Below are 24,760 nucleotides of genomic sequence, written 5' to 3' on the forward strand. Positions count from 1 at the left end.
GTAGTTCTGTTTCTTCTGTGTCCTCTGAATTTATCTACAAGCTTTCATCAGCCCAGTTGAGGAAAAACATACATCCTTTTCTACTGATTGTCTCACCCCATGGAGTAACTCTTCTTCTCGTGGCAATTTTTAAAAGCAGTATCAGTGAAAAAAAGTAAATAGACAGCTTTCTGCCTAAGAAACAATAAAGTAGGTTATAATATCTTTGCTTTAAAATCATGGTTTAGTTTTTTTAGCTTGGGGCTTAGCACTTTCCTATTCTGAGATATCCCAGATCCATAATAATTTCCAGGTATTATAATCTCTTATTTGTCAAAGCTTAAAAATAATATATGTGCTAGTATCTTCCTTTTCATCATGTTGGGTTTTTTTCTCAGAGTCTCTCATACTTTTTCCCTGACTTTCCTTGCTACCATATTCTCTATCACTTTTGTCCATAAAATTGATTGCTTCTATTTAGAATGTCCTGACTGAAAGTTTTCTTCCCTCTCTTTATCCTTGGTTCTGATTTGTTTTATTTCTAATTATGTAAAAATGAGCAAGAAAGGAAAAGCCACTGCTCCGTAGTTGACTAAAATATGGAAATAATTTGAAGTTTAGAGGATACGAAGTTTTATGTTTTTTCAATTATAAAAGTTAGAAAATTTAGAAAATACAAAAACTAGAAAAAGGAAAAAAAATCCGTAATCTACCACCCAAAGAAATCACCATTACTATGTTTCTTTATCTTTTCTCCTATGCACGTTTATGTATTTTAAACTTGTGATTGTGCTTTGATAATAATATGATAATTACTATAAATATTTTATATTTATTTATTTTTGAGAAACAGAGTGAGACAAAGCATGAGCGGGGGAGGGGCAGAGAGAGAAGGAGACACAGAATCTGAAGTAGGCTCTGGGCTCTGAGCAAGTGGTCAGCACAGAGCCTGATGCGGGGCTCGAACCCACAAACTGTGAGATCATGACCTGAGCCGAAGTCAGATGCTCAACCAACTGTCACCCAGGTGCCCCATAATTACTATAAATATTTTAAATAGACTTGGATCACTGCCTCAGCTTGGCTAGAAATGCATTTGTATCATTTTAAATAGATCTTTAAAGGTGTTTGGTAAATATATAGTAAACAAAATGAGTTAATCATTGTCATTCTCTGTGCCTCAGTGTTGCCATGTCTTAAGCAGGAGAAATTAATTCACAAGAGGTTTGTGAGGATTAGTGAAAAACTGTAAATGTTCGAAGCAGCTAGGTCCTGTCATAACTCTTCTGGCTATAATATCACAATTTTTTCCTAGAGAGCGCTGCTGGAGAAGAAGCAGAGAAAAAAGCGCCTTGAGCCACTCATGGTACAGCCAAATCCAGAAGCAAGGCTACGTCGATCAAAGCCAAGAGGTAGCGAGGAGCAAACTCCTTTGGTGGAACCTCATACCCCACAGAATGATGTCATCCTACATGGTGTGTGTTTAGGCAGCACCTCTTCCCACTAGGGTATAGTTTTCACAAACCTAGGAGAAGGCAGGAGGATTTTCAGATGGACCAGAGGGACAATTATTAGCATCGTTACTAGGTACCTTCATAAATCTTTTAATTACATTCTGGATCTTTGAGTTAAAATAAAAGCCATAGATTAATCAGTGGAAGATACGTTGAAGTTCGTGTCCACCCTAGAACTATTGCTTTCATTGCCAAATGAATTAGTCCAGAATGGCCTATTTGAGGAAGGGATTGTCTTGATTGTTGCATCATGACAGAGTTAACCATGAAGCCAGGAGTAGTAGAGACCATCCATTCTTCCAATAGATAGGACTCAATGGACCATGTGAGATGGTGAGCTATTGACTTGGACAGGATCTGAACTTTGGAGGACCTACTTTGTTTTCATGGTCTCATTCTTTAGTTTCTAGAGCATACAACCAAGTACGTTTTATTTAGTGACAGTCACAATGTTAATAACTTGAACACCAGTCCTGAGTTACTTTATTAACAAATATCTGTGTGAATGTTAAGGAAGGAGAAGCAAAATGGTTTGGTGGTTCTTAATTCGATCACATACACCAAAACCACCAGCTGAATAATGGATAATATTTTCCTCTTTTTTCCTTTCTTTTGGACCATAGGCATTGATGGTCCAGCTGCCTTTTTGAAGCCAGATGCTCAAGATTTGGAGACCAAACTTCATGTTCTTTCAGTAGGCTCTTCTGCTACAGAAGAGGATACCGAAGGAAGTGTTGATGGGGAAAGCACTGTGGATACTGCGCCCAAGCCAGATCTCCAGGAGATTCTCCAAAAACATGGTGAGGATTGGTAATGATTGTAAGGCAGTCAATCACCTTAGCCACGTATAACTTTTCCTTTCCTTTTTTTCATTGTTGGTTAACAATCTACATGATTCAAAACTGCTTGGGGGGTGAATGGGTGGCTCAGTTGGTTAAGTGTCTGACTCTTGATTTCAGCTCAGGTCATGATCCCAGGGCCATGGGATCAAGCCCCACGTTGGGCTCTGTGCTGATGGTCATCAGCCTGCTTGGGATCCTCTCTGCCCCTCCCCTGCTTATGCTCGCTCGCTCTCTCTCTCTCAAAATAAATAAACAAACATTTTTTTAAAAAACAAAAAAACAAAATTGCTTGGAATGTGGCTTCTGGCTTTACAGAGGTAATATCTGAGAACTGACCATTGTCAACCATAGTATTTATCCTGTTGCTTGAGAAAAATAAAATAATTAAATATATATTAGAAGCATTAGCTACTATATGTGACTATTTCTTTTTGATATTTTATTTTTAAGATTTTATTTACTTTTAGAGTAGCAACAAAAATTTATTAAAAAAAATTTTTTTTCATATATAATTTATGTCAAATTGGTTTCCATGCAACATCCAGTGTTGGTTTCCATACAACACCCAACAGGTCCCCTCCTCAATGCCCATCACCCACTTTCCCCTCTCCCCCACCCCTCATTAAGCCTCAGTTTGTTCTCAGGATTTAAGAGTCTCTTATGGATTGCCTCCTTCCCTCTCTGTAACTATTTTTTCTCCCCTCCCCTCCCCCCTCCCCCATGGTCTTCTGTTAAGTTTCTCAGGATCCACATAAGAGTGAAAACATATGTTAAATCTTTCTCTGCCTGACTTATTTCACTTAGCATAATACTCTCCAGTTCCATCCACATTGCTACAAATGGCCAGATTTCATTCTTTCTCATTGCCAAGTAGTATTCCATTGTATATATAAACCACATCTTCTTTATCCATTCATCAGTTGATGGACATTTAGGCTCTTTCCATAATTTGGCTATTGTTGAAAGTGCTGCTATAAACATTGGGGTACAAGTGCCCCTATGCATCAGCACTCTTGTATCCCTTGGGTAAATTCCTAGCAGTGCTATTGCCGAGTCATAGGGTAGATCTATTTTTAATTTTTTGAGGAACCTCCACATTGTTTTCCAAAGTGGCTGCACCAGTTTCTATTCCCACCAATAGTACAAGAGGGTTCCCATTTCTCCACATCCTCTTCAGCATCTATAGTCTCCTGATTTGTTCATTTTAACCACTCTGACGGGTGTGAGGTGGTATCTCATTATGGTTTTGATTTGTATTTCCCTGATGAGTAGTGACGTTGAGCATCTTTTCATGAGCCCGTTGGCCATCTGGATGTCTTCTTTAGAAAAGTGTCTATTCATGTCTTCTGCCCATTTCTTCACTGGATTGTTTTTTGGGTGTGGAGTTTGGTGAGTTTTTTATAGATTTTGGATAATAACCCTTTATCTGTTATGTCATTTGCAAATATCTTTTCCCATTCCATCAGTTGCCTTTTATTTTTGTTGATTGTTTCCTTTGCAGTGCAGAAGCTTTTTGTCTTGATGAGATCCCAATAGTTCATTTTTGCTTTTAATTCCCTTGCCTTTGGAGATGTGTCAAGTAAGAAATTGATGTAGCTGAGGTCACAGAGGTTTTTTCCTGCTTTCTCCTTTAGGGTTTTGATGGTTTCCTGTCTCACATTCAGGTCCTTCATCCATTTTGAGTTTATTTTTGTGTATGGTGTAAGAAAATGGTCTAGTTTCACTCTTCTGCATGTTGCTGTCAAGTTCTCCCAGCACCATTTGTTAAAGAGGCTGTCTTTTTTCCATTGGATATTTTTTCCTGCTTTGTCAAAGATTAGTTGGCCATACGTTTGTGGGTCCAATTCTGGAGTCTCTATTCTATTCCATTGGTCTATGTGTCTGTCTTTGTGTCAAAACCATACTGTCTTGATGATTACAGCTTTGTAGTAGAGGCTGAAGTCTGGGATTGTGATGCCTCCTGCTTTCGTTTTCTTTTTCAATATTACTTTGGCTATTCGGGGTCTTTTGTGGTTCCATACAAATTTTAGGATTGCTTGTTCTAGCTTCGAGAAGAATGCCAGTGCAATTTTGATTGGGATTGCATTGAATGTGTAGATTGCTTTGGGTAGTATTGACATTTTAACAATATTTATTCTTCCAATCTATGAGTGTGGAATATTTTTACATTTCTTTGTATCTTTTTCAGTTTCCTTCATAAGCTTTCTATAGTTTTCAGCATACAGATCTTTTACATCTCTGGTTAGGTTTATTCCTAGATATTTTATGATTTCTGGTGCAATTGTGAATGGGATCAGTTTCTTTATTTGTCTTTCTGTTGCTTCATTATCAGTGTGTAAAAATGCAACTGATTTCTGTACATTAATTTTGTATCCTGCGACTTTGCTGAATTCATGTATCAGTTCTAGCAGACTTTTGGTGGAGTCTATGCATGCATAGTATCATGTCATCTGCAAAAAGTGAAAGCTTGACTTCATCTTTGTCAATTTTGATGCCTTTGATTTCATTTTGTTGTCTGATTGCTGATACTAGAACTTCCAACCCTATGTTAAACAACAGCGGTGAGAGTGGACATCCCTGTCGTGTTCCTGATCTCAGGGGGAAAGCTCTCAGTTTTTCCCCATTGAGGATGATATTAGCTGTGGGCTTTTCATAAATGGCTCTTATGATGTTTAAGTATGTTCCTTCTATCCCGACTTTCTTGAGGGTCTTTATTAAGAAAGGATGCTGTATTTTGTTAAATGCTTTTTCTGTATCAATTGACAGGATCATATGGTTCTTATCTTTTGTTTTATTCATGTGATGTATCACATTGATTGATTTGTGAATGTTGAACCAGCCGTGCAGCCCAGGAATGAATCCCATTTGATCATGGTGAATAATTCTTATATGTGTTGAGTTCGATTTGTAGTATCTTGTTGAGAATTTTTGCATTCATATTCATCAGGGAGATTGGCCTGTAGTTCTCTTTTTTTGCTGGGTCTCTGGTTTGGGAATCAAAGTAATGCTGGCTTCATAGAATGAGTCTGGAAGTTTTCATTCCCTTTCTATTTTTTGGAACAGCTTGAGAAGGATAGGTATTACCGCTGCTTTAAATGTCTGGTAGAATTCCCCAGGGATGCCATCTGGTCCTGGACTCTTATTTGTTGGGAGATTTTTGATAACTGATTCAATTTCTTCACTAGTTATGGGTCTGTTCAAATTTTCTATTTATTCCTGTTTGAGTTTTAGAAGTGTGGAATTTTTTTTCGTTTATTTATTTTTGAGAGACAGAGTGTGAGTGGGGGAGGGGCAGAGAGAGAAGGAGACACAGAATCTGAAGCAGGCTTTAGGCTCTGAGCTGTCAGCACAGAGCCCTACACAGGGCTTGAACTCACAAACCGTAGGATCATGACCTGAGCTGAAGTTGGACACTTAACCAACTGAGCCACCCAGGTGCCCCTTTAAAATTTTTTTTTAATATTTATTTTTGAAAGAGAGAGACAGAATATGAGTGGGAGAGGGGCAGAGAGAGAGAGAGACACACACACACACACACACACACACAGAATCCGAACTGAGAGAGAGAGAGAGAGAGAGAGAGAGAGAGGGAGAGAGACACACAGAATCCGAAGCAGGATCAAGGCTCTGAGCTGTCAACACAGAGCCAGATGCAGGACTTGAGCCCACGAGCTGCAAGATCATGACCTGAGCTGAAGCTGGACACTTAGCCAGCTGAGCCACCCAGGCTCCCTTTAAGATATTATTTTTAAGTAATCTCTACACCCAGTGTTGGGCTCGAACTCACAACCCCGAGATCAAGAATTGCATGCTCTACTGACTGAGCCAGCCAGGCAACATGACATTTTATTTTTAGTTCCCACTCCCTTCTTTTGACAAAGTTGCCACTCAGCACCCCTACTTGGCCTCCATTTCAGTTTATATTGATCTAGTGATAAGGGGAAAAACAAGTAACAGCTGAGCAGAAATACAAATTGTATCAAAATATCCTTAAGCTAATACTTTACTAGAGCTAATACTTTTACTAGAGCCTACTTTCTGCTAGTTGGAGTTATCATTTCCATGGATATTCCTATACATTTTGGAGATCTCTTGTAGTTTATTTTCCTTCTTAGAAAAATAATTTTATAGTGGAAGGAATTAAGTGTCCTTTTTTCTGCTAAGAAGACTGAAATTGGTATGAAGACATGTTTATCAGGTCCCTACTTTGTAATAGATGGACATCGTAGGTCCTGGGATGTGTGAAGCAGGAGATTCTACCACACAGTAGTAGAACAGATGTACACGCAAACAAATTCACATACTCATCTAAGAAACATGTATTGAGTATATACTATATATTAGGCATTGTTCTAGACACTTGGGCTACAATAGTAAACAAGGTTCCTGTCCTCCTGAAGTGTGTATTCTAATTGAGGCATCATGTACATAAATAGCCAACGGAGCATTGAGAGGGGTACCTAACCCAGAGCTGAAGGTTTGGAAAGCTTCCCAGAGAAAATGATGTCCAAGCTAGAGCATGATGCAGGAAGAGGCACTGGCCAGTTCAGAATGGCTAGAGCAGAGTATGAGGGGATAAGATGTGGGCAGAGGGATTAGAGAGGTAAGCCTGGAGGAGGGGTAAGTGGGCTCTGATCATATAGACCAGACTTATGTTCATATAAGCTGAGTTCTTTCTATAAAAATGGAATTTGAGGGCGCCTGGGTGGCGCAGTCGGTTAAGCGTCCGACTTCAGCCAGGTCACGATCTCGCGGTCCGTGAGTTCGAGCCCCGCGTCAGGCTCTGGGCTGATGGCTCGGAGCCTGGAGCCTGTTTCCGATTCTGTGTCTCCCTCTCTCTCTGCCCCTCCCCCGTTCATGCTCTGTCTCTCTCTCTCTCTGTCCCAAAAATAAATAAAACGTTAAAAAAAAATTTAAAAAAAAAAAAAAAAAAAAAAAAAAATGGAATTTGCAAACATAGTACTAACGGAAGACATCCATATTGATGGTGAGATCTGAAGAGTTTTACGCCTTTTTGCTACAAAAGAGAAAAAGGGTTAACATTTTAGAAAACAAAAGAAAAAATCCCCTTCACAAACTGAAGAATTTTTTAAATAGCCTTATTGAGATATACTTAACATGCCATACTATTGACCCATTTAAAGTGAACAGTGGGTATGGAGGGGGAAGATGGCAGTGGATTTGGAGTACCCTAGGCTCACTTCGCCCTTTGAACACAACTAGATAACTATGAAATCATCCTGAATACTCCAGAAATGGACCTGAAGACTGGCAGAACATACTTCACAACTAAAGGTAGAGAAGAGGCCATATTGAAGAAGTTAGGAAGTATGGAGATAAAGTTTGGGAAGAAATGAATCATGGCTGCTACAGTGGGGAGGGAGCTGCAGTTGCAGAGAAGGGTGAGAGACAGACTAACACAGAGGGAAGCGCATGGAGAAAATAAATCCCCATAGTGATTGATTTAGAAAGTGAGAGGGGCTGAATTGCGTGTTTTTGCAACCAGTGGGGCTTAAAGCCTAGAGTTCTAAATGTCAGCGGGCTTGGCTCAGGGAGAGCCCAGAGGGCACTGCACTGCTCTTGGAGAGAAGGCAGGCAAACAACCTGTGGACATAGAGTATGGAAGCAGTGATCTGAAGAGACACACAGTGGGGAGGTTAGTTGCTCATCTTGGAGCATGCCCCAGAGAGACAGCATTCACAGAGAGACCCCCTCCAGGAACAAAGGAACTGGCAGGCACCAATTCTCTCCCCCATCCCTCAGCAAAAGCACACAGCCACCTGCAGGAACCAGTGCAGCACTGACACTCACTACCTAACTTGCTTACACTAAGCCCCACCTGCCCCCATGCTTGGGTGGAATTGCCTTTCCCAGTCATGCATGCCTCAGTCCTGGCATGACAAGTCTCCTCCCCCAGAAGACCAGCCCAAACCCTGCCCACACCATATCTCCCTGACCAGAAGTTTGGTGAGGCTTCGATTCCAGTAGTGGTGGCAACAGGACTCATTTCACAAGCAGACCAGAGCATATCTAGTTAAGACGCATCTCGTTCAGGCCAGGGACCAAACACTGCCCACAACAGGAGCCTCTTCAGAGGACTGGCCAGAGGATAAAATGGCTAAGACACAACAGTGAGGCACATGTAGGACACATTTGAGACACTCCTAGAGGCACCAGGCCCTGGGGAAGAGGGGGCGGTACACTGCAGGGCACTAGAGGATCTCTTCTTCATAAAGCCATTACCCTCAAGAACAGGAGACATCGATGACTTTCCTAACACAGAGAAACAGGCACAGAGATTTAGACAAAATGAGAAGACAGGAATTTGTCCCAAATGAAAGAACAGAACAAGGCCAAGCAAGAGATCTAAGTGAAATAGGGGTAAGTAACATGCCTGATGGAGAATTTAAAGCAATGATCATAAGAATATTCACTGGACTTGAGAAAAGAGTAGAGGACATCAGTGAGACCATTAACACAGAGATAAGGAATAGCATAGCAGATATAAAGGGCTCAATAAATAAAATGAGAAACATGCTTGTTGGAATGAAAAGCAGGCTAGAAGAAGCAAAGGGACAAATTAATGACCTAGAAGACAGAATAAACAAAAGAGAGAAAAAAGAATTATGCAGAATGAGAATAGACTTGGGAACTCAGTGACTCCATCAAACATAATAACATTTGTATTACAGGAGTCCCAGAAGAAGAAGAAAGAGGGAAAGGGGCAGAGAATTTATCTGAAGAAATAATGGCTGAAAACTTCCCTAATCTGGGGAAGGAAACAAATATCTAGACCCAGGAAGCACAAAGATCCCCCAACAAAAAGCAGATCCACACCAAGATATGTTGTAATTAAAATGGCAAATATATTGGGGCGCCTGGGTGGCTTGGTTGGTTAAGCATCGAACTGAGGCTCAGGTCATGATCTCATGGTCCGTGAGTTCGAGCCCCGCGTTGGGCTCTGTGCTGACAGCTCAGAGCCTGGAGCCTGTGTCAGATTCTGTGTCTCCCTCTCTCTCTGCTCCTCCCCTGTTCATGCTCTGTCTCTCTCTGTCTCAAAAATAAATAAACGTTAAAAAAAATTTTTTTTAATTAAAAAAATGGCAAATATAGTGATAACAAAAATATATTAAAAGCCACAAGACAAAAACAGTTGCATACAAGGAAACCCCATAAGGATATTCAGTGAATTTTTCAGCAGAAACTTTCCAAGCCAGAAAAGAGTGGCATGAATGGGAAAAACCTACAGCCAAGAATACTCTATCCAGCAAGGCTATCATTCAGAATAGAAGGAGAGATAGAGTTTCCCAGAAAAACAAAAACTAAAGTAGCTCATGACCACTAAACCAGCCATGCAAGAAATATTAAAGAGGACTCCTTGAATGGAAAGGAAAGACCAAAAATGACAATATTAAGGTAGGAAACATTTAAAAGCAGTAAAAATGAATTTTTCTCTAAAAAATGAGTCAAGGAACTCACAAAATAAAATGATGTAAAATATAACATCATATACTTGGAGTGGGGAAGAGAGGAGTAAGGAATGGGTTCAAACTTAAATGATCATCAACTTAATATAGACTATTAGGCTGCTACATGCAGAAGAGGTTATATGCAAACCTAATGCTAACCACAAATCAAAAACCACTAATAAATATGCAAAGAATAAAGAGAAAGAAATCCAAATGTATTATTAAAAACCCCAGCACCATGAAAGAAAGACAAGAAAGGATCAGAGAAAATCTTCAGAAACAACCACAGCAAGTAATAAAATGGCAATGAAGACAAATCTGTCAATAATTACTTCGAATATAAATAGTAAACACTCCAATCAAAAGACAGGGTGACAGAATAGATTAAAAAAAAAAAAAGGCCTATCCATATGCTGTTTAAAGAGACTCGTTTTATACCTAAAGATACCTGCAGATTGAAAGTGAGGGAATGGAGAAACATTTATCATGCAAATGGATGTCAAAAGAAAGCCAGAGTAGCAATACTTATTTAGACAAAATAAAGGCTATAGGGCCTGGGTGGCTCAGTTGGTTAAGCATCTGAATCTTGATTTCAGCCCAGGTCATGACCTCACTTTTCATGAGATCGAGTGCTGCATCAAGCTTTGTGCTAACAGTGCAGAGCCTGCTTGGGATTCATTCTCCCTCTCTCCCTCTCCCTCTCTCTGTCTCTGTCCCTCCCCCACTCATATGTGCTCTCTCAAATAAATACATTTTTTAAAAATCCTTTAAAAAAAAGACTGTAACAAGACAAAAGAAGGACACTATATAATCATAAAGGTGACAGTACAACAAGAAAATAATAACAATTGTAGGGGTGCCTGGGTGGCTCAGTCAGTTGAGTGTCCAACTCTTGATTTCAGCTTAGGTCATGATCCTAGGGTCATGTGATTGAGCCCTATGTTGGGCTCCATGCTGAGCGTAGAGCATGCTTAAGATTCTGTCTCCCTCTCCCCCTGACCCCTGCTTGTGCTCCCTCTCTGTAAAATTAAAAAAAAAAAAAAAAAAAAAAAAAAAGGATATAACAATTGTAAATATGCACCCAACATTGGAGTACCCAAATATATAAAACAGTTAACAACAAACATAGAGGAACTAATCAATAGTAATACAATACTAGTAGGGGACTTTAACACCCCACTTATATCAATAGACAGATCATCCAAACAAAATCAATAAGGAAACAATGACTTTGAATGACACAATGTACCAGATGGGTTTCACAGATGTATTCAAAACATTCCATCCTAGGGGCGCCTGGGTGGCGCAGTCGGTTAAGCGTCCGACTTCAGCCAGGTCACGATCTCGCGGTCCGTGAGTTCGAGCCCCGCGTCAGGCTCTGGGCTGATGGCTCGGAGCCTGGAGCCTGTTTCCGATTCTGTGTCTCCCTCTCTCTCTGCCCCTCCCCCGTTCATGCTCTGTCTCTCTCTGTCCCAAAAATAAATAAAAAACGTTGAAAAAAAAAATTTAAAAAAAAACATTCCATCCTAAAACAGCAGAATACACATTCTTTTCAAGTGTACATAGAATATTCTCCAGAATAGATCACATATTAGGCCACAAAACAAACCCCAACAAATTCAAAAAGATTGAAGTCATACCGTGCATTTCTTTTTTTTAGAGAGGGAGAGGTTCAAAACCTTTGGGATGCAGCAAAAACCATTCCAAGAGAGAAGTATATAGCAATACAAGACTACCTCAAGAAGCAAGAAAAGTATCAAATAACCTAACCTTATACCTAAAGGAGCTAGAAAAAGAACAACAAACAAAGCCTAATAACCATCACAAGGAAAGAAATAATAAAGATTAGAGCAGAAATAAATGATACAGAAACTAAAAAAAATAATAGAACAGATCAATGAAACCAGGAGCTGGTTCTTTGAAAAAAGTCAATAAAATTGATAAACCTCTAGCCAGACTTACCAAGAAAAAAAAGACAAAGAATTCAAATAAATGAGAGGAGAAATAGCAACCAACCCCACAGAAATACAGTTAGAATATTATGAAAAACTATATGCCAACTAATTGGACAGAAAAGTGGGTACATTCCTAGAAACACATAACCTACCAAAACTGAAACAGGAAGAAATAGAAAATTTGAACAGATTGGTTACCAGAAAATAAATAGAATCAGTAATTTAAAAAAACTCCCCAACAAACAAAAGTCCAGGACCAGATGGTTTCAGAAGCGAATTCTACCAAACATTTAAAGAAGAGTTAATGCCTATTCTTCTCGAACTATTCCAAAAAATAGAAGAGGAAGGAAGACTTACAAATTCATTCTATGAGACCAGCATTACCCTGGTTCCAAAACCAGATAAAGATATCACGAAAAAAGAAAACTACAGGCCAGTATCTCCAATGAACATGGGTGCAAAGATCCTCAACAAAATACTAGCAAACCAAATCCAACAACACCTTAAAAAATTATCCACCACAATCAAGTGGAATTTATTCCTAGGTTGCAAGGGTGGCTCAATATTTGCAAATCAATCCACATCACATCAATAAGAGAAACAATAAGAACCATATGATCATTTCAATAGATGCAGTAAACTCTCAACATGATAAAAACTCTCAACAAAGTAGGTTTAGAGGGAACATACCTAAACTTAATAAAGGCCATATATGAAAAACCTATAGCTAACATCATCTTTAATGGGGAAAAACTGAGAGCTTTTCCCCTAAGGTCAGGAACAAGACAAGGATATCCACTCTCACCACTTTTATTCAACATGCCACTGAAAGTCATAATGCAAACTGAATAGATCATAGTTGTCCGTCCTCTGAGATGGTTGAATGTAAGCAGAAATGGTTTGAGAAAAAAGCCACACTGCTTATTTTTAAGTCTACTTGTAAATTCATAATTTGGATATGAGGGATACCTTTATCCTAAAGAGAAAAGGGAATTTAGTTTCAGTCTTGGCTCTGCGTCTTTCTCTTGGGCAAATGATTCTTCCTCAGCCTGATATTATCACATATAAATTTGAGTACTATACTTCTCTGACAACACACATCACACTTTATTTTATGTCTGTGTTCCTCCCTAGATATGATCCATAAACAAACAAGAAACAAAACAAGAAAGACTACCAGTATCTCCTCTTTGAACTCATATAAATGTGAGGATAAAATGAGAAAATAGTTTTTAATCAAATAATTTTTAATTTTTCATAAAAGATGCTTCATAAAAAAATAAAAATAAATGGGATACTACGTGGCAAAGAGAAAGAATGAAATATGGCCTTTTGTAGCAACGTGGATGGAACTGAAGAGTGTGATGCTAAGTGAAATAAGTCATACAGAGAAAGACAGATACCATGTGTTTTCACTCTTATGTGGATCCTGAGAAACTTAACTGAAGACCATGGGGGAGAGGAAGAAAAAAAAAAAGTTAGAGAGGGAGGGAGCCAAAACATAAGACACTCTTAAAAACAGAGAAAAACTGAGGGTTGATGGGGGGTGGGAGGGAGGGGAGGGTGGGTGAGGGGTATTGAGGAGGGCACCTGTTGGGATGAGCACTGACTGTTGTATGGAAACCAATTTGACAATAAATTTCACCTTAACAAAAAATTAAATTAAATTAAAAAATTAAAATTAAAAAAAGATGCTTCATAAATCTAAGGCATTTCAAACATTCCCAACTCAAATTAGTTAACTAGACTTAGAGATGAACAAAATCTGGAAAACGAAAAAGTAACTGGTGTAGTAGAGAACAATAGACTATTTATTTATATATTTTTTATTTATATTTTAATTTTTTAAGTTTATTTATTTTTGAGAGAGAGACAGAGGGCAAGCAGGAGAGGGGCAGGGAGAGAGGGAGACACAGAACCTGAAGCAGGCTCCAGGCTCTGAGCTGTCAGCACAGAGCCCAACGCAGGGCTTGAACTCACAAACTGCGAGATCATGACCTGAGCTGAAGTCGGACGCTTAACCAACTGAGCCACACAGGTGCCCCTAGATCATTGAATTTTTAAAACTGTGGTAAAATACACATAACATAAAATTTATTATTTTACCCATTTTTAAGTGTACAGGTCAGTGACATTAAGTACAGTCACATTGTTGTGCAACTATCACCACCATCCATCTCCAGAACTTTTTCATCTTCCCATAAAACTCTATATCATTAAATAATAACTCCCCATTCTTCTATGCCCTGCATCCCAGGTAACCACTATTCTACTTTCTGTCTCTATGAGTTTGACTACTCTAGATTTCTCATATAAGTGGAATCATAAAATATTTGTCCTTTTTTTTTTAATATTTGTCCTTTTGTGACGGCATATTTCACTTAGCAGTGAGCATCTTTTCATGGGCTTATTGGCCACTTACATATCTTCTTTGAAGAAATGTCTATTCATGTTCTTTACCTATTTCTGAATTGGGTTGTTTATTTTGCTATTGTTGTAGGAGTGCTTTATGTATTCTGGATATTAATTCTGTATCAGATACATGACAACAGTGGAAACGGAAAACAAGGGATAGATCTGAGTGAGAATATGAAGAAAGAGCTGTCAAAATTTGGATAAAATAGCTACATTTTAAGTCAGAATAGCTGGGATGTTTTAAGCAAGAAAATTAAAATTATTTTGGTTTGAAGATTTAGTTTTTAAACCAGTGTTGGCAGTTTTGACAGTTCTTCCTTTCTTCCAGGTATCTCAGGTAGTTTGAACTTTGATGAAGAGGAGACTGATGGGGAAGAAGAAGGAAAGAAATTATGTCATTCGCCATATTCAGATGCAGAGAGACCCAATTCTGCATCCAGCCAGAAATCAACCACAGTACGTAGTTCTGAAACTTCTTCCTTTGGAACTTATTTAACTATTTCCCAAATGCATCTCTAATATTTAAACAGGATTACTGAATGAGGGTTCCTTCAAAAGATTTTTAAAAATGTTTTATTTTTGAGAGAGAGAAAGAGAGAGTGCATGCACATGCGCGTGTAGGAAAAGGGCAGAGAAGGGGAGGGGCAGAGAAGGGGAGGGACAAAGGACTCAAAGTGGGCTCTGTGCTAAGAGTGGAGAGCCTGATGCGGGGCTTGAACTTATGAACCATGAGATCATGACCTGAGCCTGTCAGATGTTTAACCAACTGAGCCACCCAGGTGCCCCTCTTTCAAAAGATTTAAGCTCAAATTTAGTCTTAAAGTTCATGACCCCCCCCTAAATTTCTTGTGTTTCAAGCCAGCTATTGTGAAGTTATATCCCACTTTTGTACTTGGCTCCTTCATTATTCCCAATATTCATATGCCTATTTCACTTCTCAGAGTTTCCCTTTATTTTGTCAGAAGACTAGAGACATAGGGATAAGTCACTAAATTATTTTGTATGTTGTTTCTTGATAAGAATAACAAGTTTTCTGATCCAACCTCTATCGCTCACATGTGGCTGTTCTTTCAGGATACAGGAGCTTATGGTACTGCAGCCCAACAAAGTGATAACCAGCTGGGAGAAGTGGAGAATTTGGAGGACTTTGCATATAGTCCTGCCCCTCGGGGTATTACAGTAAAGTGTCGGATAACCAGGGATAAAAAAGGAATGGATCGGGGTCTCTTCCCCACTTACTATATGCACTTGGAAAAAGATGAAAATCGGAAGGTATGAGAAATGATTCTTTAAAAAATTTTTTTTTTTTGTTTAGGGGTGCCTGGGTGGCTTAGTTGGTTAAGTGAATGACTTTGGCTCAGGTCCTGATCTCAGAGTCCCGCATTAGACTTGGTGCTGTCAGCCTGTCAGCATGGAGCCCACTTTGGATCCTCTGTCCCCCTCTCTTTCTGCCCCTCCCCCACTCACGCTGTCTCAAAAAATAAATAAAACACTAAAAACATTTTTTTTTAATATTTTTCTTTTATTTGTTTGGGAGAGTGAGTGTGGGAGAGAGGGACGGGGGTGGGGGGAGAGTGAGAGAGAGAGAGAGAGAGAGAGAGAGAGAGAGAATCCCAAGCAGACTCCACACTCAGCACAGAGCCTGACATGGGCTCAATCCCACGACTCCAGGATCATGACCTGAGCCAAAACCAAGAGCTGGACGCTCAATCTACTTAGCCACCTGGGCACCCTGAGAATTGATTCTTTGTTTTTTAAATATGAAGTTTATTGTCAAATTGGTTTCCATACAACACCCAGTGCTCATCCCAACAGGTGCCCTCCTCAATGCCCATCACTCACTTTCTCCTCCCTCCCACCCTCCATCAACCCTGTTTATTCTCAGTTTTTAAGAGTCTCTTATGGTTTGCCTCCCTCCCTCTCTAATTTTTTTTTTCCTTCTTCTCCCCCATGGTCTTCTGTTAAGTTTCTCAGGATCCACATAAGAGTGAAAACATATGGTATCTGTCTTTCTCTGTATGACTTATTTCACTTAGCATAACACTCTCCAGTTCCATCCATGTTGCTACAAAAGGCCATATTTCATTCTTTCTCATTGCCAGGTAGTATTCCATTGTGTATATAAACCATAATTTCTTTATCCATTCATCAGTTGATGGACATTTAGGCTCTTTCCATAATTTGGCTATTGTTGAGAGTGCTGCTATAAACATTGGGGTACATGTGCCCCTATGCATCAGGACTCCTGTATCCCTTGGGTAAATTCCTAGCGGTGCTATTGCTGGGTCATAGGGTAGATCTATTTTTAATTTTTTGAGGAACCTCCACACTGTTTTCCAGTTTGCATTCCCAGCAACAGTGCAAGAGGGTTCCCATTTCTTCACATCCTCTCCAGCATCTATAGTCTCCTGATTTGTTCATTTTAGCCACCCTAAGAATTGATTCTTAAGACAACCTTGAAATAGAGGGGAAGAATGTTGTGGGAATAGATTGTTGAAGGGCCTTAGGATAGAGGAACAGCACTGGTAACAGACTAAGTCATCTGGAAGCAGATTGTACTTCCTAACTCCCAGGTGCTGTGTTCTGTCTTCAAAGAAAGAGCTCATAGTCTCATAGGCAAAATCTGTTCCACCCCAAAGAAAAAAGTTTTATCCAGAATATAAGAAAGTAGAGGAGAATATTTGAATGTAATTATTTGCACCTCTATCCAACTTTTTGGCAGGGGGAGGGTGTTACTGTGTGCTCTTTGGTTTTTATTTTAATTATGGTAGAACATGACATTGTGGAAGAAAGAGCAAGCTTTAGGGGATAGGAGGAAGTGGAAATACGGAACAACATGCAAGTGAAATGTCTTATTTCTCACTTTAGGAATTCTAATTTACTTTAAATACAAATTTGAGGCAATTTAATACTTGCTAATGAACAATGTATTTTGTATTGCTGCTGCCAGGTCTAAGTGGATGATTTTAACAGCACAGAAATGAGATGATGATTTATATCATTGTTGTTATAACCACTATTTATTGTTTATGCTGTACCAGGCATGTGCTAAATGCTTCATGTATATAATATCTCCTATAATCCTTATCACAATCTTGTGAGATAGGATTTCTTATCCCTGCTTCATAGATGAGTAACTGGGGCATAGAGAGTGACATACCCGCCTCAAGTCACACTAATACGTGGCAGAGCCAGACTCAAACCTGTGTCTGATTTCAAAGTCCCTTCCTTAGCTACTGCCATTCTCCTGCTTCCCTGTCATTGTCCAAGTCTAGTGGGATTTAGGAAGGATGCATAAATACGACAGTATTCATATCACTGAAGATACAAAAAGGAATATGAGGAAAGCAGCTGCATTAAAGAATTAGAAGGATGGGATGGGGCACCTGGGTGGCTCAGTCGGTTAAGTGCCTGACTTCAGCCCAGGTCAGGATCTCATGGTTCGTGAGCTCGAGCCCTGCATCAGGTTTGGTGCTGACAACGCGGAGCCTGCTTGGAATCCTCTGTCTCCCTCTCTCCCTGCCCCTTCCCCACTCATGCTGTCTCTCTCTCAAAAATAAATAAACTTAAAAAAAAAAAAGGAATAAGCCACGGTGGTTCTCTTGACATTTTTGACTGACATTTTTTTCTTTTTCCAGATATTTCTTCTTGCAGGTAGAAAGCGGAAAAAGAGCAAAACATCCAACTATCTTATCTCCACTGATCCAACAGATTTATCTCGTGAAGGGGAAAGTTACATTGGCAAACTCAGGTGAGTGCAGCCTTGTTTTACTGATCTATTCTTTCTGATACTTTTATTCCTGTTGTTTTAGAACAATTTCTTTTTTCTTTTTTTTTTTTTTAAATGTTTATTCATTTTTGAGAGAGAGTATGAGCAGGGGAGGGGCAGAGAGAGAGGGGACAGAGGATCCCAAGCAGGCTCTGAGCTGACAGCAGAGAGCCTGATGCAGGGCTCGAACTCAATGAACTGTGAGATTGTGACATGAGCCAAAGTCGGACACTCAAGAGACTGAGACACCCAGGTGACCCAAAACAATCCATATCTTCTTTGCAATGAGCATGTACTTATGTTGTAATCTTAAAAAAACATAAAAGTTAACAGAAAACCTAAGTCCCTTCCTTATTTAATGAGTGATCTTTGAAAAAGTAGTGATGAACATTTGGAGAACAGGCAAATGGACTTCCACTCTGTTACATACCTGTCCTAGATTTGTATTTGTGTAGGAGCAAAAATATAGATCATTAATGGCGACTTTTTCCTCTTGATTCTAGATCCAACCTCATGGGGACCAAGTTTACAGTTTACGATCACGGTGTCAGCCCAGCCAAGGCCCAGGGTCTGGTAGAGAAGGCCTATACCCGGCAGGAGCTGGCAGCCATCTGTTACGTACGTGCCAGTCTCAGAACGCACTCTTTTCCTGAGTCTTTTCCTTAATCTCCTGGGTGTCCTGCTGGCCCTTTAAACCTAACCAATACTGAACTCACTATCTTCCCTCCCAAGCTTGTTTCTATCTCTATGATCCCCCTTTTTTCTGTTGCTGGTATCGTTTTTTCTGTATATTCATTTTAATTATTTATGAATTACCAAGTTTGGTTGTTTTTAATTTTTTAAAAACATTTCTTGTCTGCTCTTTTATTTCCTAATGCCATTGTATTAATTCAGTCCTTTATTATCTCTTACCCACTGGCCAGAGGTTACAACAAAGTGGAAACTGATCTCTCTTTACTTTTAGTTTCCCTGATTCACTCTATACTGCTGCCAGATGGATCTTTTCTAAAATACAGTGCCAGTAAATCCTGTGGTTCTCTTGCTTCACAGCATTTAGTGACTACCCACTGCATACAGAAAAAAGCCCTAATGCTTTGGCCTTTCCTCCAGACTCTTCTAACGGCCCTGGCCCTGTCCTGTTCCCATAATGGGAGACATAACAGCCCCCTGTCATTGCCTTGCTGCACCATGTGATCTTTCCTTACCCTAGAGCCTCTCCTTTCCCCCTCCTTGTCCTTTGTCTAACCAACTGATGCCATCGGAGAAGTCTTTTCTGAACATTTGATAGAGTTGACCTTTGTATGTATACATCCCCATGGCCCCCGTGCTTCCTCTAGTAACTCACACATTATACTTGTTACTGCTTGTGCCACACGAACCTTCTCTTGTAAACTCTTATTCTCTGCTACATCCCCACTAGCACAGGGCCCGGTGCATGGTAAGCACTCAAAAGTCATTGAGTAAAAGAAAATAAGAAGCAATTAACCTGACTTAACCTGTTGCTTTGATCCCAAAGTCACAACTTTTTCATAAATTGGAATTAATCTCATCATTTCCCATGAAATGTTGTGAAATTAAATGGCTAACTTAATATTTTTATAATGTATAGTTTTTTTCTCCTAGTTTCATTTCTCCATTACATGTTTTAACTATGCATAACTTCCATATATATGTACACGTGTACATGTATATATGTATAGGTATACATACAAATGTATATATTTACCTTTTTAATGTGCTTATTTTATTCATATATAATCTGCCTGGCCTGACAGGCATTTAAGGTTTTTTAGGTTTTTTTTTTTTTTTCATTTTTAGTTTTCATTTTATTTATTTTAGAGAGAAAGTATGTGTTTAGAGAGAAAGCAGGAGAGAGAGTTAGAGGGAGAGAGAAAGAATCCCAAGCAGGCTGTACCCACAGCCACCCAGGTGCTCCTAGGTTTATTGTTTTTTTTTTTAATTGAGGTCTAATTGGCATATTAGTTTCATATGTATAATGTAATGATTTTATATATATGTATATATTGCAAAATGATCATCACATTCAGTTAATAAGTTTAGTTATTAAGTTTAGTTAATATCCATCACCACGCATGGTTACAGCTGTTTTTCTTATAAGAACTTTTAAGATCTACTCTCTTAGCAACTTTCAAATGTACAGTATAGTATTATGATCATTATTTTTTATTTATATAGGTGACACATAATGTTACATTAATTTCAGGTATACAACTTAGTGATTGACAAGTTTATACATTATGCTGTGTTCACAACAAATGTGGCTACCATCTGTCCTGAATATATGGCTATTACAATACCACTGATTATATTCCTAATGTGGATACAGGCATTTGAAGTTTTTACTTCCTGGTACATTCCCTATATAATTTAAGCTGTAATTCTCATTGTATATCATATGTCCTCATTGGGAAATAAATATTTATTGATGATGACAAAATTAAAAAATAAAATATTTTTTAGTTTATTTATTTATTTTGAGAGAGCAAGTGGGTTAGGGGCAGAGAGAGAGAATTCCAAACAGGCTCTGTACTGTCAGCACAGAGCTTGATGTGGGGCCTGAACTCACAACTGTGACATCATGACCTTAGCTGAAACCAAAGGCCGGATGCTTAACTGACTGAGCCACTCAGGCGCCCCCAAAGTTAGTTTTTTTAAGTTTATTTATTTATTTTGAGAGAGACCATGTGCTCATGAATGAGGGAGGGGCAGAGAGAGAGGGGGAGAGAGAATCCCTAGCTGGCTCTGCACTGGATCTCACTACTGTGAGATTATAAGCGGAGCTGAAATCAAGAGTCAGACATTTAACTGACTGAGCCACCCAGGCGCCCCTGTGTTGAGGACAAAATTGGAAAGTGCTCACAGTTGTCTCAAGTTTCACTTAAGAGTAAAGAGAATAAAGTTTTAAGCCAATAGAATCTGTTTTAAATTCAAGTGTTCAAATTAGGTTTAAAAGGAGGTACAGTATTACCTTCCTTGTTTTGACTCTCTGTCTCTTTGTTCACCTACAGTAAAGTAATAAAATAGTTTTTAGTGTTTTTGACATCATCACTGGACATTTTACATGCCCAAGAAAGTCATGTGTTTTTCCTTTCCGTTTTCAAATTCCTGCCTTATTCTGTCTTCCAGGAAACAAATGTACTTGGATTTAAAGGTCCTAGGAAAATGTCTGTGATCATTCCAGGAATGAATATGAATCATGAACGGATCCCATTTCGGCCACGAAATGTAAGTAAGAACGTATTTAATCAACAAAGGAACCTCAAAGACAAGAATACAGTACAGATGAGATCACTACAAAAAAGTATTGATTCTTACAGAATCCCAAAGTGGAGTGTGGCTCATACCGTTCTTCACGAGAGTGATCAGTCCCGAACCTCAGGATGAGGGCCGTTGCAGCAGAATTGCGAAAGCGGTTGATTTGAAACCGCTTGGTCTGCCAAGAGCGATGCTAGATAATCTACCACAATTTTTAAAAGCTGCCTTCACTGTGGGCTTTCTTTGTTTCTGTTGTACCCTTTCTGCAATGGAGGAAATACTCTCCTACTCTACCTTTTACTTCACAGAGCTGAAAGTGAATGATTTCCTGTGGTTCTCAGTACAAAGCAGTGATTTTTCTCTTCAAACAGGACCACGAGAGCTTGCTTTCCAAATGGCAGAACAAAACCATGGAAAACTTGATTGAACTGCACAACAAGTCCCCAGTCTGGAATGATGACACACAGTCTTATGTCCTGAACTTCCACGGCCGGGTCACTCAGGCATCTGTGAAGAACTTTCAGATAGTCCACGAGAATGACCGTGAGCCTGCAGGAAGGGTTGGGCGGGAATAGGAGGAAAGATGCCCTTACACGGTGGGGAAATGAGCACTTCCTATCATTGACAGGAAGTTCTGCCCAGGGGAGAATTATTGTTATTATTAGTTAAATGTTTATTTATTTTTGAGAGAAATAGCATGAGCTGGGGAGGGGCAGAGAGAGAGGGGAGACAGAGGATCTGAAGTGGGCTCCGTACTGACAGCAGCAAGCCTGATGCAGGGCTCAAAACTCACAACCCATGAGATCATGACTTCAGCTAAAGTTGGTTGCTCAACCGCCTGAGCCACCCAGGTGCCCCCCCACCCACCCCCAGGGGAAAATTATTTAAGAAAGAAATGATTTCTTTGGAAAGATTGAAGTGTAGTTTAAAATAAAACTTCTTTTTTAAAAAAAATGTTTATTTTTGAGAGAGAGCGCACAAGAGAGAATCTCAAGCAGGCTCTGCGTGCTGACAGCTTGGAGTCCTGTGTGGGGCTCAATCTCATGAACCTTGAGGTCATGACCCGAGCTGAAATCAACAGTCAGAAGATGCTTAACCGACGGAGCCACCCAGGCAGCCCTTTAGAGTAAAACTTCTGAACCACTGTTTGGGAAGCAGATGCAAATGACCCTCATTCAAACTCTGGTCCTTGGAGCTTGTACTGTTCCCTCCTCTTGTCCTGTCATGCTAGTCATGAGTGGTCTCCTGCTCTCTGTATTTGAGAGGAATAGTAATAGAAGCTTGGCTCATGGTTAGCAGATACTCTTGTCAATGCCTCTTTCCATCCTTCTCAAAGTTTCCCATTTTAAAGAGACTTGGTGATTAACTGATCGATCTGAAGGATTTTTTTCCCTGTATCTTTCATAGGCTTTTCCCCAGTACAGCCCCACTATTTTCTAATGTCCTAATTTCTTTCTTTTCCTAGCTGACTACATAGTCATGCAGTTTGGACGTGTGGCAGACGATGTGTTCACCCTGGACTACAACTACCCACTGTGTGCACTTCAGGCCTTTGCCATTGGACTTTCCAGCTTTGACAGCAAGCTAGCATGTGAATAAGAGAAAGAAAAAGGGCTGAGTTTTCTCACTCACAGCTTTGAGTCACTTCCTTTGCTTTTGCCCCAGGACTGAAGAGTGACTGCCTGCCCCTTTGGGAGTAATCCCTGTATGTATGTATGTGTACATACACGTGTGCATGTGTACATAGGTACATGTGCATACACATGCGTATATGTACACATGCACCCAACTTCTCTGGGTTTCACGGACCTGGTCAGGGATCACAGCTTAACGTGGGGGACAGATTGTTCAAAGCACAGAGAGCTTCTTGTTCAGGGCACATTGGCGACTCCGGAAGTTATTGCCCAACAGATTCTGTGCCCTCAAGGGTCCGATTTCCTGTGCTTGGAAATGTACAGCTAGAATCAGGTTCTAATGAGTAAATACTTGGGTCTTTTTTCTTGAAGACCTTTCCTGAGTGGGATAGTTCCCTAAATTGCCTTCGGTCTTCAGTCTGCAAACTGTTTTTGTAAATGGTCAGAGAGGCTCTCACAGCTGCTCAGCTCTGTTGTTGTATTGCAAACACAGGCATGGCCAGCTCATAAACGAATGAGTGCAGCTGTGTTCCACTGAAACATCATTAACAAAAACAGGCAGCAGGCCAGATTTGGCCTGTGGGCCATAGTTTGCTGACCCCTGCTCCAGGTATATTTCTGTAAGTTACCTGGGCATCTTCCAGAATGGGCCTGTGGTCATGACAACATATGAGTGGGAAATGCATATCTCTGGGAAGCAACGGTCCCATAAATTGGATCTGAAAAGGCTACATCCATATAGCTTTTACCTGTTTTTTATTTTTCTATTTTTTATTTTTTAAGTAAGTTTTACGCCCAACGTGAGGCTTAAACTCATGACCCTGAGATCAAAAGTCACATGCTCTACCGACTAAGCCAGCCAGGTACCCCTTAAAAATTTATTTAAAAAAATTTTTTTTCAAGTAAGTATTATGCCCAACGTGGGGGTTAAAAAATTTTTTATTTTACCTTTTGTTGTTGTTATTAAGTAAGCCTTGCTTTTACCTTGTTTTGGTGACAGTCATTTCCAGAGCATCATTTACCCTCAGAACTGGGAAAAACCCCCATTAGTGATCATTTTGAGTCCACACAGGTGGCTTAATTCTGCTGTCCTACCTGAAGTACCCATGGGGGAAGCCAGTGCCAGCCACTTTACCCTCCCTATGGGAAGAAGTTCTGCTCACTAGGAAATAAATCGGGCATTGCACTGCCTTTATCAGAGGGAGTGTGGTATTTCTTTGGTGAGGCTAGCTTACTTTCCCCTGGGGCTTGGAAGGCACTGATGTCACAGTTCCCCTCTTCCCTTTCTTCCCTCAGAGTAGGTCGGCCAGCAGCAATCTCAAAGTGGCTGTGGCCAAACTTGTTGTGATCAGGGATGTGAGAAACGTATGCAGTTGTCTTAATTTCAGTTTAGGCTGAAAGCATAAAGTCTAGGGGTGACTTAGTTTAGTTAAGACAGGGTGATTTGACAGTTGCCTTCATTTCCAATCCAGGAGTGCTTCCTACAGCTCTATTACATGGAGCCATTAGTATAAAGGGACACACACACCTATAGACCATGTAAGAAGTAAGAGAACATTATATTTCGAAACTTGTTGTCATTGTGCAGAGAGGTGGCAGGGAGGCTTTGGTGAGGACCAGCTAGCTGACTCTGAGCTCTGTGGACCTTGTTAGGTGGAGCTTTGGGCCTCTCTTCTTAACCTAAATATTATCAGCTCCCTAAAGCCTGGCTCATTGGTAGAGATCACACTCCTGTCACTTTTCCTCACAGATCATAAGAGTTTTGCCAAGTCTTTCAGATTGTTAGCACCTCCCAACAAACCATATGACTCTGCTTGCTACTAGTTCACCAGTCTCAGAATGCATCTGAATCTTGAGAATCCAAGAACTTTGTGAGTTCTACATTCAGCATTGTTCAACTCCCAGTG

General features: G+C 39.9%; 1 protein-coding gene and 1 non-coding gene across 7 annotated transcripts in view; one reads left to right on the plus strand and one right to left on the minus strand.

The window, feature by feature from the left end:
• Positions 1 to 22,852, plus strand: part of TULP3 (TUB like protein 3) — a 64,990-nt gene extending 42,138 nt beyond the window's left edge. For 2 of the 6 annotated variants that reach the window (XM_042945514.1, XM_042945513.1), the window contains exons 3-12: positions 1,295 to 1,454; positions 2,117 to 2,293; positions 12,894 to 12,965; positions 14,503 to 14,630; positions 15,249 to 15,446; positions 17,813 to 17,925; positions 18,447 to 18,561; positions 21,091 to 21,189; positions 21,591 to 21,762; positions 22,685 to 22,852. In XM_042945514.1, the coding sequence (XP_042801448.1) occupies positions 1,295 to 1,454; positions 2,117 to 2,293; positions 12,894 to 12,965; positions 14,503 to 14,630; positions 15,249 to 15,446; positions 17,813 to 17,925; positions 18,447 to 18,561; positions 21,091 to 21,189; positions 21,591 to 21,762; positions 22,685 to 22,818 (1,368 nt within the window). In that variant the 3' untranslated portion in view covers positions 22,819 to 22,852. The remainder of the gene's footprint in view (positions 1 to 1,294; positions 1,455 to 2,116; positions 2,294 to 12,893; positions 12,966 to 14,502; positions 14,631 to 15,248; positions 15,447 to 17,812; positions 17,926 to 18,446; positions 18,562 to 21,090; positions 21,190 to 21,590; positions 21,763 to 22,684) is intronic. The other 4 variants (XM_042945518.1, XM_042945516.1, XM_042945519.1 and 1 more) reach the window with 4 other exon arrangements.
• Positions 22,853 to 23,645: 793 nt separating this feature from the next.
• Positions 23,646 to 23,718, minus strand: TRNAK-UUU. The gene has a single exon. It is a non-coding gene; the product is annotated as a tRNA-Lys (tRNA).
• Between the last annotated feature and the right edge of the window lie 1,042 nt (positions 23,719 to 24,760).

The sequence above is a fragment of the Panthera leo genome, chromosome B4 (assembly GCF_018350215.1).
Source record: "Panthera leo isolate Ple1 chromosome B4, P.leo_Ple1_pat1.1, whole genome shotgun sequence".
Lineage (NCBI taxonomy): Eukaryota > Metazoa > Chordata > Mammalia > Carnivora > Felidae > Panthera > Panthera leo.